The 13,650-nt window shown below is 43.6% G+C and overlaps 1 protein-coding gene across 2 annotated transcripts in view; it reads left to right on the forward strand.

Moving 5' to 3' along the window:
* Positions 1-13,650, forward strand: part of FAM171A1 (family with sequence similarity 171 member A1) — a 129,034-nt gene that overhangs the window by 96,530 nt on the left and 18,854 nt on the right. For both annotated transcript variants that reach the window (XM_036844240.1, XM_036844239.1), the window contains one exon: positions 2,834-3,010. In XM_036844240.1, the coding sequence (XP_036700135.1) occupies positions 2,834-3,010 (177 nt within the window). The remainder of the gene's footprint in view (positions 1-2,833; positions 3,011-13,650) is intronic.

Here is a 13,650-nt window from a genome sequence, read left to right on the forward strand (position 1 = left end):
GCGTGGTGTCTGCCTAGCACCCCAGCAGCCCATCAACTAGGGATTCTCTTCTGCCCCACATTGGCCTCCCGTTTCATAAACCGCATCTAACAGATTTCAGCTTAGTGTGAGAGCCTGGACCACACAAACCCGTGTGAGGTGACAGGTTATCACTAGAATTCAGCAAAATACACAGAGGCCACAAATGCGGTTGGAGACAGGCTGGTTTCCCTGCCGTGTCCTAAGGGGGGTTGTTTATTTCCCCCCCTTGGAGGGATCCAGAGTTGTAGACAGAGAAACGCAGCCGCGTGGAGATTTCAGTCCCTCCCTCACTTGCTCGTTCCCGTGTATCCTCACGCTCTCCCCTGTGGTTGCCAAGAAAGCGCAGACCTGTTCCGTGACGCTCCCGAGGGGTTTTCAAGAAATTACTTCTGCTAGTAGATCCAAGAAAACAGAGGAGTCAGTAGTATGACTAATGTCCAAAGCCAAACAGAACCGGAGATGCTATCCGAGCAAAACCCCTCCTGTTCTAAGTGATGAATTGGTGGCCTCCTAGCTTGGTCCAGGGTTGCTGCTTTTGCCTGACAGACACCTGTCTTTCTGCGGACATGATAGGAGTCAGGTAACATCAAGATGAACAGGAAGGAGAGACTCCTTATATAGAGAACTCAGTGTTGTGTTGCCTTCTAATAACGAGGGCTGGAAGGGAAACAGCCTTCAAAGTATGTCCAGGATAAAGAAAGTGGGAGGGTAGACTGTCATGTGGAAGGCACAGAGTGGAAGCACTGAGAGAGGAAAGAGGCCTCAGGAGAGCAGGTATACCTGCCTGTGATGTCTTCTAACAGAGAACATTTTAAAGAGCATTAAAGCACATGCACCTATAGGGCATGTTGCTTTAAAAGAATATGCCCCTTTCCGCAGTGCTGTTCTTACTTCTGAATGTTTATAGTCGAGTTCGTTCCTTTCTGTAGCCTCACAGGAAAGCATCTAGTCCAACCTCCTTAGTTTTGCAGATAAGAAAAACGGACCCCGGAGCAGGGAAGTAACTCGCCAGAGGCCACATAAGTAGTCGGTGGCGGACCTGGTACTGGGACCCTGGCTTCCTGGGCCAGGGATGTGCAAGATTATAGGAAGGAAGTCTCGAAAGGGGATGAGGGGGACAATGGGGATGCCATTTCTGGGAATCAAGAGGCAGTGTTAAGTGGGGCGAAAGGATGATGAGTCTGGGGTACCTTTCTGCTCTACCTGCTGCTTCCCCGGCCAGACTTCCTGCCTCGGGTTTGATGAAAGAAGCAGTGCTTCCTGACTGAAAACATTATCTTTAAATTGTTTATGTAAAGTCTAGTAAGTTACTTAATCTCACTTTGTTTTAAGTCCTGTCTCACTTAGAGAGTCTAACAGAGCCTAGAGAGGTACATTGGAGACCCGCCTTTGCTTCTGTGTTGCCTTTGGGCAATGGACACATTTAGGTCCTCCATCCACAAGATAGTTTGACCAGAAAGATGGTAAATTCTGGGTTTTGGTTTTTCTTCACCCTAAAATGAAATGGCCAGGATAAAAAGATTTCAGAACTTGAATCTATGCTTCCAACGTGGACCTTTTGATGAAATCCTCATTTCCATGCCTTTCCCTTCACTGGAAAACAGAGATGGGTATGAATCATAAAAGATAGTGCTAACATTAGCCGTATAGAGATTGCTCTACAAAGGGTTTAGCTCTCACTGGTTGTTCAAACTCTAAAATTCACCAGATTTGTTTTAAATGTTTAAATTTAGTCCTCATTGGAGGTTTGCATTAGCTTGGGTAGTTCGTTGATCGGTAGGTAAGTATATAAGTAGCTTACTAAGAAATCCTATAAATGGTGTTTCTAATGTAGCTTAAATTTTTCTATCAGTGTGTTTTCATCGTGTTCAAGGGAAGATTTTAAATTATGACCGAATACATTTTGTATGATATATTATATTTCACTGGAGAAAAATTCTTCTCAAATGGACCGCTTAACTGTATAAATATAATATTGCTCTCATAAGCATTCCCCAGTTTATCTGTAGACAGTCATTAAAGGATTGGCTTGGATAAAAGGCCTCTAATGCAAAATAATTGGTATATTAAATTCCTTTTAAACAGATCAAAATAACAATGGCAACCAAAATAACTCATAAATATTTCAAGTCCAAGTTTTCAGTAGTGTACTTTCAGTAGCAGTAAGTTAATATTTTGAAGTACTCCTTGAAGAAATTCACTCCTTTTTTGTTTTCAGCAGTCTCTGATTTAAATCATTTGGTTCCATTATGGTGGAATTATGTCCGAGTAATTAACATGTGTGCAGTGCTCACTTTGTATAGAAGTTGATTTCAGGGATTTCCACACACACCTCTTCTCCCATTATAAACAATCCCTTCTCTTTTGAGGCCCTTGTTTTTGGGGGGAGGGGCGCGGCATGTGGGATCTTAGTTCCCCGACCAGGGATCGAACCCGCGCCTCCTGCATTGGGAGTTCAGAGTCTTAATCACTGGACCACCAGGGAAGTCCCTTGAGGCCCTTTTTGAAAGCACAGCACAGTGGTTAGAATCTGCAAACCCAAACTTGGATCAGGTTTGCAGATTCAAACTAGCCTATATCCAAAGACCAGCTCTCATTACTACCGTCTCTGATCCTCAGCTTGTTTATGTGTAAGATGGGAATTTTATCTACCTTAGAATGTCGTGGTGAGGATTATGTGTGTAAGATGCTGAATAGAGTCCCTGGCTTATAGGAGGCCCACTCCTCAATAGATGGTAGCTATGATATTTCTCTGTGAACAGTTTCTGCAGCCCTGTGTGTGCATGTGATGGAGAATGTCTCTTGCTTCCAGGAAACGGCACCAGGTACGACCTGACCCCCGTCACAGCCGTCAGCGTCCACTTGCTCAGCAATGACGGAACGCCGGTGCTGGTGGATGGCCCCATTTATGTCACCGTGCCCCTGGCCACACAGAGCAGTCTGAGGCACAATGCCTATGTCACAGCGTGGCGGTTTGACCAGAAGCTAGGTAAGCAAGCTCCCGTGCCAGCGATCGGCTAACAGATAACTTCATTACAGTTTGATTTCCCTTTTAAGAAGCCTGTGCAAGTTCCTTTTCCTTGAAATTATTGAATGCCTTTGCTCAGTCATTGCATGGTTTCTAGCGGGTAAGTCTTACACGCTCTTTGGAGTTGGGTTTTTTTTCACATTTAAGCTAATTTGCTTGAAGAGAATCTTTAAAGGTTATTAGAACTAAATTGGCTCTCCTAACCTTTATCCTTTTAGTCTTTAGATGGTCACATGATCTCTCTTGGTCCTGTGTTCTGAAAAAAGAAAAAAACATTGCCAATAGTGTACAAAAAAAAAAAAAAGAAAAGAAAAATTACCCATGATCCCACATGTAGAGAAACCCACTAACAGTATTTTGGATTACAGGCAGACCTCGTTCTGTTGCACTTTGCTTTATTGCACTTCGCAGATACTGCATTTTATACAAGTTGAATATTTGTGGCAACCCTGTGTTGTCAGATGATGGTGAGCATTTTTTAGCAGTAAAGTATTTTTTAGTTAAAATATGTACATTGGTTTTTTAGGCATAATGCTATTGCATACTTAATTGACTACAGTATAGTGTAACATAATTTTTAATGCACTGGGAAATGAAAAATTCACGTGACTTGCTTTATTGCGATGTTTGATATATCGCAGCAGGTCTGGAACTGAACCCACAGTATCTCCAAAGTGAGCCTGTATTTCCTTCCAGCCATTGCACTATGGATGTATGTATTAGTTATCTTTTGCTGCGTAACAGATGGCCCTAAAACCCGTAGCTTTCAACAACAGTGAACATCTGTTGTCTCACAGTTTTGGAGGGTCAGGAACCCGGGCACAGCCTAGCTGGGTGGCTCTGGGTCAGGGTTTCTAGAAAGTTGCAGTCAGACTGTCAACCAGCTCATCTCAGGGTTCAGCAGGGGCTGCACGCACGCTTTCAGGCCCCAGCTCCTCACTGGCTGATGCCCAGAGGCTTCAGTGCCTTGCCACGTGGGCATCCCGACAGGGCCACTCGCAGCGTGACAGCTTGCTTCCAATAGAGCAAGTGACCCAAGAGAAATTTACAAATAAACAAAAAGTACAAAAGCACACGTGGGCAAAATGGAACTCACCGTCTTTTATCACCTAAGGTCAAAGTGGCCTCCGCTCCCTTCTTTCCATATGCTGGTGGTCGCAGAGCCAGATGCTGGTACAGTATGGGGTGGACCACACAGGTGTGTGAACACCAGGAGTGGGGGGTCATTGGGCCCCCTTAGAGACTGTGTCCCAAAAATAAACATTTAACAGAAAGGGGATTATACGCTATGTACTGTTTTATAACTTGCCTTTAAAAACCATTTGTATGTCATGAACATCTCTCCCTAGCATTATTATTCCATAGCAACTGTTATTCTGCAATGTCAATATTAAGATTGCATGGTATTCCCTTATATGTTTATGTCATAATTCAGTTGCTCAATCCCCTAAGTTAGAAAAAAATTACTCTTCTTACCAATGCTGTGATAAATATCTTTGTAGCAAAATCTTTATACATGGCCATGATTGTTTCCTTAGGATAAAATTTTAGAAGAAGTGGAATTGCTGACTTCAAAAAGTACAAAATTCTAAAGCTTTTAATACATATTTCCAAATTTTCCTCCAGGAGGTTTTACAGTTGACATTCGTAGTAAGAATGTGGGAAGAAGTATGTGCTTGTGTTTCGGGTTTGGACAGCACATTGGTCCCTATACCCTGTTGGTTCTGAATCCCGTGAAAGTCAAACTTGAAAAGACCGGTTTTCAAATAACCCCATTCAGAGTTTTAAACTGTTAGACCATGCATAAAAATTCTTGGGGGATTTTTGGTATCAAATGTATTTTCAAAGACACCTAATTCCTTGAGTAGTCAAATTCTAGTTCTAGGAATTTATATTTGGAAATAAATGCTTGGTGGGCTTTCTGGAGTTTAGGGGGAGTTGAGGTTTGTTTTGTTTTGTTTTCCAGTTACTAACAGACCACATAATTATTTGTGTGGAATTCATTGGCTTTACCAGATGCACCGAGCTTGATGTTGTTAGAAGGATCGTGCTGCCGCGTGGACATGTGGCTCTGGGTCACGTGGGCACTTTGTCATTGGCGTGTGTTCTCCACGGCTTGGTGACTTCTAGAGGCACATGGTCCTGATCAGGATGTAAGGAGCCCTGGGCTCCCGGGAGAAAGGGACTTGAGGGAACCCCTGGGGAAGACGGGAATTCTGAAGGGAGGAAAGGACGTGGATAACAAAGCAGGGAAAGGGAGTAGGAAGGAGAGGGGAAAGCTTGCATTTGGCCTCCTGAAACCCTGGATCTGTCACTTGGAAAACTCTAAGGCCTACCTTGGGCGAATCACCTGTCCTGCTTCCTCACTTGTACAAGACGCACACTGATCGAGGCTCTCCGTCCCTTGTCCAGTCTTCCGCTCGCTGTCGTCCATCCAGGTTGGGCCCCAACATACCGGGGCAGTGCTCTGAAGTAGAGCGTGTGGTTAAGAGCAGCAACACTGAGGCACAATGGATGGGAATTCCAGCTCTGCTGGCCACCAGCTGTGTGGCCCTGGCCAAGTTGCTTAACTTCTCTGTGCCATAGTTTGCTCAACTGTGAGATGGGGATAATAATAGTATCAATACCTAGTGCTGTTATGAAGAGTGTGTTTATCAGTCAGAGTTCTCCAGAGAAGCAGAACCAGTAGGATGTGTGTGTGTGTGTGTGTGTGTGTGTGTGTGTGTGTGTGTGAGAGAGAGAGAGAGAAAGAGAGAGAGATTTATTTTACAGTACTGGCTTATGCACTTGAAGAGGCTGGCAAGTTCGCAATCTGCAGTGGCCCAGCAGACTGGAGACCCAGAGAAGAGTTGATGTTGCAGTTTGAATCCAAAGGGCCATGTGCTGGCAGAATTTCCTCTTCCTTGGGGGAGGTCAGCCTTTTCTTGAGGCCTTCAACTGATTAGATGAGGCCCACCTACAGGAAGCATAATCTGCTCTACTCAGTCTACTGATTTAATTGTTAATCTCATCTTAGAAATACCTTCACACCCACCTCCAGGTGTGTTTGATCAAATATCTGGGTGCTGTGACCTAGCCAAGTTGACGCATCAAATTAAGCACCCCAAGGAATAAATGAGTTAATATTTGTAAGAAGCTCAGTTCAGTGCCTGGTACATGGTACACCCAAAGAGTTTATTCAGTGAACAAAGGTCTCCCCTCCTCTGCAGAAGGGTTTCTCGACCTGTGACCTCTAAACCACTTTCCCAGATTCCCGTTAGCCCAGATCTCTTGAAGGACTGTTCTCCATGTGCTGCTTCCACTTCTCGACCCACTGCAGTCCCGCTTCTACCTTCCACTCTCCTGAAACCACAGTCATGAAGTTAAGCAGCAGCTGCCTCAGGTGACCTCCTCATCCCCTTGGACATCTCTGCAGCATCGGAGGGTTTCCTTTCTCTAGAAAGGAAGGCCCGCCTCCCTGGGCTCTGTGCCTCAGTGTCCCCGGGGTCCCCGTCTCCTGTCATATGGGCTCTGCCCCACGCCCAGTGCCTGACTTCCTTCACACGCCATCGCTGGGGCACCCACCTGCTTCTCACACTCCCACAGCCACCCCGTGCAACCAAGTCTGCTCTCTGATCTGTGTTCCTGACTGTCTATTAGACCTCCATCTCTGGATGTCCTACAGGAAACTCAGATTCACATGCCTGAAACGGACCCACTGACTCGCTTCACTTCAACCCCTACCCCTGTTCATTTCTGTGTTTCCTCTCTTGGTGAAGGGTACCATCTACCAGACCATCCAAGTAGAAACCCCAGAGTTATCCCCCATTTACTCTTTTGCTTCACCTCCCTGCCCCACCGGCAGCCACGTCTGGTCCCTTGCAAAGTCATATTGATGTCAAATCAGCGTTTCTCCAACCTACCTTCTCCTCTCCTTCTCTGGTTACCTCTGTCTGGGTGCAGACTCTTCCCTCTTTTCTGGCCAATTCCTGCAGCTGTCTGCCTGTCTTCCTCTCTCCTTCCCTCCACCAGGACTTCTGGGTTGCTACTTGCGTTGTCTTTCAGAAGCACAGACCCCTTTCCCACATGAGAACATCTCAGGGGTACTCATCGTGAGGCTGTCCACGCTCGTTGGCACGGCACACAGATCTCTGCAGAGCTGGTCCCTGCCTAGCTCTCCAGCTCACTCCCAGCCTCTGTTCCCTGCACACCCTCCATCACTCCCACACCAAACCGTTTGCCGTTCCCTGGATGTGCCTGGGTCTCCCTCATTACTTGTCACATTGCGTGAGCAGGATCTCTCCTCTGAGATCCCTTTCTCCACGCGCTGAACGGTAATTTGGTTTCTCTCAAGCATGTTGTCCATTCAGCAGTGGCACTAGAAGTCTGTGAGGACACGGCCTTGCAGCGTCTCAGTTATTCTCTGTGTCCTCACTGAGTCTTCCTCATCTTTGAATCATCGTGATCACAGACAGTCCCTGGCACTTGCTAGGTATCTAAGCAAAATGTTTGCCAAATGATTGAATCAGATGGGGAGCTTTTAGGTGTTTTAAGATTCAAGGCGGTTTAAGATATTACAATGTAACACTGGTACTTAGAGAACAGACATGCGGACACAGTGGGGGAAGGGAGGGTGGAACGAACTGGGAGAGGAGGATTGACATATATACACTACCATGTGTTAAGATAGATAGCCAGTGGGAACATGTTATAAAACATAGGAAGCTCAGCTCCGTGCTCTGTGATGACCTAGATGGATGGGATGGGGGGAGGGGGTGGGAGGGAGGTCCAAGAGGGAGGGGATAGATGTATACGCATAGCTGATTCACTTCATTGTACAGCGGAAACTAACACAACATTGTAAAGCAATTATACTCCAATAAAAAAAAAAGATGACTCTATACACAGAATTTACCTTTACATATCTGTGTGTGTATATATATATATATATATATATATATATATATGTTTAATGAAAGAACGGGGCTTTGAGCGCCTGTCTAGAGAGAGAGCAGTTATATTGGATTTTCTCCATCCTAGAGCTTCCACCCCTGCTGCTATGATTCTACTCCTTCCTGCCTCTTCATTTTTGAATGTATATAGTTGAATATAGATAAATTAGGCTGGGGTATAAAAGGTTGTGTTCCTAATACAGTGATGCTTTCGCTGGAGAGCCACACACAGACGTGTCATAACAATATGGCCCAGGTCTAGAGACGCAGCATCCTTGCGCTCATTGGTTTATTTTGTATACAGCTCACAAACAACAAAAGTTTATATTAAAAAACATTTTTTTGATATCTATGGCAGACTGAATAATGCCCCCCCTGAATATCTCCACATCCTAATCCCTGGACCCTGTGAATATGACCTTATATGGTAGAGGGACTTTGCAGATGTGATTCACTTATGAATCTTGAGATGGGGAAATTCTCCCGGATTATCCTCGTGGGCCCACTGTAATCACAACGGTCCGTATAAGCGGGATGCAGGAGGAATCAGAATCAGAGGAGATGGCAACGGAATGACGGAAGCAGAAATTGGAGGGATGCACTTTGAAAATGGAGGAAGGGGCCACAAGTGAAGAAACGGAGGCAACCGTGAGAAGCTGAAAAAGGCGCAGAAATGGATTCTTCATTCAGAGTCTCCAGAAAGAACTAGCCCTACTGATACCCTGACTTTAGCCCAGTGAAACTGATTTCAGACTTCTGACCTCTAGAGCAATAATGGAATATGGGGGCTTCCCTGGTGGCGCCGCGGTTGAGAATCCGCCTGCCAATGCAAGGGACACGGGTTCGAGCCCTGGTCTGGGAAGATCCCACATGCCGCGGAGCAACTGGGCCCGTGAGCCACAACGACTGAGCCTGCGCGTCTGGAGCCTGTGCTCCGCAACAAGAGAGGCCGCGATAGTGAGAGGCCCGCGCACCGCGATGAAGAGTGGCCCCCGCTTGCCGCAACTAGAGAAAGCCCTCGCACAGAAACGAAGACCCAACACAGCCAAAAATAAAAAATAAAATAAAATTTAAAAAAAGGCAAACAATTAATTTCTTTAAAAAAAAAAAAATAATGGAATAAATTTGTGTTGTTTTAAGCCCCTAAGTTTGTGGTAATTTATTACAGGAGCAAAAGGAAATTAATACACTATAGAAGTCAGTGAAAACAAAGAAATGTGCATTGTTATAAAGCCTCTGAAATACAAGTTATCCAATTCTCTACTTCCTCTTTGGAAATAATCCCCATGGCATTATTCCTTTTGTCCTTGAGAATCTCCATTGTGTCGTTGATCTCTTCCCACTTAAATGGTCTTTTTAACTTAGCATCTACAGTGAAAAATGTAACTGCCAAATTCTTGGCTCTAACAGATTGTATGTGTGCAGAGAAAAGCCAACATTTGGATAGTCATTCAAAAATGATCAAATGAATTAAAATATGTTTTCTGAAAACTTTAAGATTGGATGGACATTTCAAAGAAACCATATGTTCTTTAACTCACTAAACTCAGTAGAAGCCTACATATTTCATAAGGGGTTTTCTATTATGTGTAATCAGTAATATCATTATTTAGGTAGAAATTAAATTATTGTAGTTAAATGAAAAGTTCCAAGAGTGTATTACAAGATCAGAAAACAAAACAGGAACACATCTTAAGCACATAGCACTATTTACTAATTATCTGCTATTTATGATTAAGTCAAATATGATAATCACTTCTAACCAGTTTAACACTTTAATTATCTACTTTTGAGGTATATCAAAGTAATTGCAATTTCAAAGTGTTTAACAGCCAGAAATAGAAATTCGTGAATCCATTAAGAATTTTTCGTCTAATTAAGTATCGCCAAGTTATGGCCTGAAAGCTAAGAACGGTTTTTACATTTTTATTTATTTATTTTATATATTTTTATTGATTGATTGATTGATTTATGGCTGCATTGGGTCTTCGTTGCTGTGCGCGGGCTTCCTTTAGTTGCATGAGCGGGAGCTACTCTTCGTTGCGGTGTGCGGGCTTCTCATTGTGGTGGCTTCTCTTGTTGTGGAGCACGGGCTCTAGGCATGCGGGCTTCAGTAGTTGCGGCACGCGGGCTCAGTATTTGTGGCTTGTGGGCTCTAGAGCGCAGGCTCAGTAGTTGTGGCGCACGGGCTTAGTTGGTCCACGGCATGTGGGATCTTCCTGGACCAGGGATCAAACCCGTGTCCCCTGCATTGGCAGGCAGATTCTTAACCACTGCAACACCAGGGAAGTCCGGTTTTTGCATTTTTAAATGTTTGAAGAAAGAATCAAAAGAAGAAGAGTATCTCAAGACATATGAAAATTAGATGAAAAGTAAGCATCCCTGAATAAAGTTTTATTGGGTGCTGTGGACTGAATGTTTGTATTCCACCCCCACAAAATTTGCATGTTGACATCCTAACCCCCAAAGCAATAGTATTTGGAGGTGGGGCCTTTGGAGTTGATGAGGTGATGAGGGTGGAGCTCTCTTGAATGGGGTTAGTGCCCTTATAACAGGGGCCCCAGAGAACTTTCTCCCGCCTTCCACATGTGAGGACACAGCAAGAAGGTGTCATCCATGAATCGATGCAGGCTCTGTCTGGACACTGAATCAACTGGCACGTTGATCTTGGACTTCCCATCCTCCAGAACTGTGAGAAATGAATTTCTGTTGCTCGTAAGCCACCCAGTTTATTTTATTACAGCAGCCCAAATGGAATAAAACATGGGAACCCAACCGTGCCTGTTTGTTCATTTGTGGTCTGTGAACGTTTTTCCTACACCAGCAGAGATGAATAGTTGCAACAGAGAGTGTATGTTCTCGCAAACTGAAAAATATTTGCTACCTGGACTATTACAGAAAAAGTTTGTGACCCTCTGATCTAAGATGCATTCAACAGGGAAGCTCTTACCACTTAGTATTAAAATGCAAGTGTATTCTCCATCTGCAGGGCCGAACAGCGTGCCTGATTCAGTCACAGTCTCTACGTCCTGTTATCCAGGCAGCCTTCCAGCATTTGGCCACGAGTGACAGCTGATGCTCAGTGATAACACCTTGGTTATAGGGCACGATTTCAAACTCTTAAAGAAAAGTGAAATTCTTTTTAAGTTCCATGGGACTTGTATTTGAAAAATAAATCCACATTTTAATGCTAACTCAAATACTTTCATTCCTGACTGCTGGATAACTGAAAGTTTACTCATGAGAAAAATGTAGAGGTACTCCCTTCCTTTTTTCTTTTTAGATTTCACATATCTGTGATATCATATGGTATTTGTCTTTCTCTGTTTGGCTTTCTTCACTTAGTATGATAATCTCTGGGTCCAACCATGTTGCTGCAAATGGCATTATTTCATTCTTTTTTATGACTGAGTAATAGTCCATTGTGTGTGTGTATATATGTATGTATGTGTGTATATATGTGTGTATGTATATATATACACACACGCATATATGTGTATCTATATATATACATACATACATATATATATATATATATATACACACTACATCTTCTTTATCCATCCCTCTGTTGATGGACATTTAGGTTGTTTCCATGTCTTGGCTATTGTGAATAGTGCTGCAATGAACATAGGGTGCATGTATCTTTCTGAATTACGGTTTTCTCAGGGTATACGCCCAGGAGTGGGATTGCTGGATCATATGGCAACTCTATCTATTTTTAGTTTTTTGAGGACCCTCCATACTGTTCTCCATAATGGCTGTATCAATTTACATTCCCACCAGCAGTGCAGGAGGGTTCCCTTTTCTCCACACCCTCTCCAGCACCATTAGAGTGGATCAGTATTTGGTGCTATCATTTATCACAGTTTTCTTCTTCTTTCTTTTTAACGGCCACAGTTGTCTTTTTTTTGCGGGGTTGGGGGGGGACAGGCAAAGAATTTCCCATTATAATAATTAGCATCTCTATATTTTAACCCACGTGTTCATCCGAGGGTGACCTAATAGATTAACAGTCTCCTAGAACATAAGTGAAGTTGGATTTTGTTTCGTGTGTTACAACGGTATGAATTGGCTGATTATGGTATGCACTCTCAGAAAAATATTTTTTTAAGAAGCCTGACTTGCACATATTAGAATCGAAACTTTTGCCGCATTTACAGGCAATGCTGATTTTGCTGAAGCTACCGTGTTAAAATGCCACTTGATTTATGGTGCAAGGGAGGCCTCTATTTAGTGAGTGTAAGTCTTTTCCTTTGAGGAATTACCAGATTTCTTTAACCTAGATCTTCTAAAGGTGCTGTCTCTTTTGAAAAGTTGTACAGTGCCGGTGCCTGGGGCCTGGGTGTCCAGGCGTGTCTGAGGGGATGGGATAAAGTGACCTTATCGGTCATGTTCAGGGGCCAGTTCGACCTTTGAAAGAAGCAGCTTTCCTCCCCTAGTCTGGCAGATGCAGTTTTGTGGGTCATGGTGAATGCATCTTAGCTGAGGCTTTCTGGACAATAAGAGGTGGCGTGTCAGCTCAGCTTCACAGGCATTTACTCTCTTTAGCCTGTAACTGGGACAGCAGATGGCTGTCCCATATCCTGGGTGGTGCCCTGGGGAATGGTCACTTATGAATAAGCAAACCAGGTCAGTGGTTTGAGTTGAAAGTGACTGACTGACCTTGAGTGGCAGAGAAATCACGATTTAAGATCCTCTATGCAATAAGTTTCTGCTGTTTCACAATAAGTTATGTGGCTTGAAGACTCTCATTCTAATGAGGTGACAGAAATAAAAGCAGATTCCAAGTGAAGCTACATTGCAGGATCCAGTTTTAACTGCCTTCCCAGAACGCAGCCTGCACATGGTGTGCGTTGCTATAGAAATGGTGGTTACTGAACCAGCTTCTTATCACGTATGGCGCACACGTATCAGGCCCTCAGCGATACCCGCTCATAATTGGCCTGTAGTGGATTCATCTCTGCGTAGATGGTGAGCATTACGGCTGATGCTGTGCTCACTGAACTAGTCCTTTTAGGTAAGTCATGGCCAGCCTGCCCTTGAAGGTGGAGCTTGATTTAAAATACAGATCTAAGATTTTCTTCCATTTCATTGTTTTTCGGGGGGAGAAAGGGATGGGAGTTCTTAAAGCACTAAGTTCTGTTTGTCACTTTAAGAAAATGAAAATAGTATTAGTGGTGTGTCTTTTTCTCTATATATCATGAGCCATGCATCTTACATAGGAGGTGACATATTGCCATGCAGAGGTGTAGTGATTGAATTACAAGAATGAACTGTAGTGCATCGGGTGGGCAAAAGTTAGAACAAAAGAAGGGGGTTCATGTTTCTAGCAGTTGAGTATGTATTTACATGTGTGATGTTAATTTTAGAACCATGTGTATCATCTTTATAATTTTTTTTTTCAAAAAGAACAGACTCAATAGTTAATGGAATCAAACAAAGAAGGAAGCAGACTTACCTGTCAAAGTATAATGTCAGTATATCCTTAAGAAAGATGATCTGAAATGGGTCTTCTGAGGATGAAGGTGATTTGTTAGAAACAAAGAAAGAATTCTCAGGAAGAGTCTCTATGTTCCCAGATGTTAAAATTGCCCATAAAAGTGAATTGGGCTTCCCTTAGATATATAGGAGTGGAGAAAAAGATAATGTACCTGCAAAGAAAGCTGA

This window comes from Balaenoptera musculus, chromosome 2 (assembly GCF_009873245.2).
Source record: "Balaenoptera musculus isolate JJ_BM4_2016_0621 chromosome 2, mBalMus1.pri.v3, whole genome shotgun sequence".
In the NCBI taxonomy this organism is placed as follows: domain Eukaryota; kingdom Metazoa; phylum Chordata; class Mammalia; order Artiodactyla; family Balaenopteridae; genus Balaenoptera; species Balaenoptera musculus.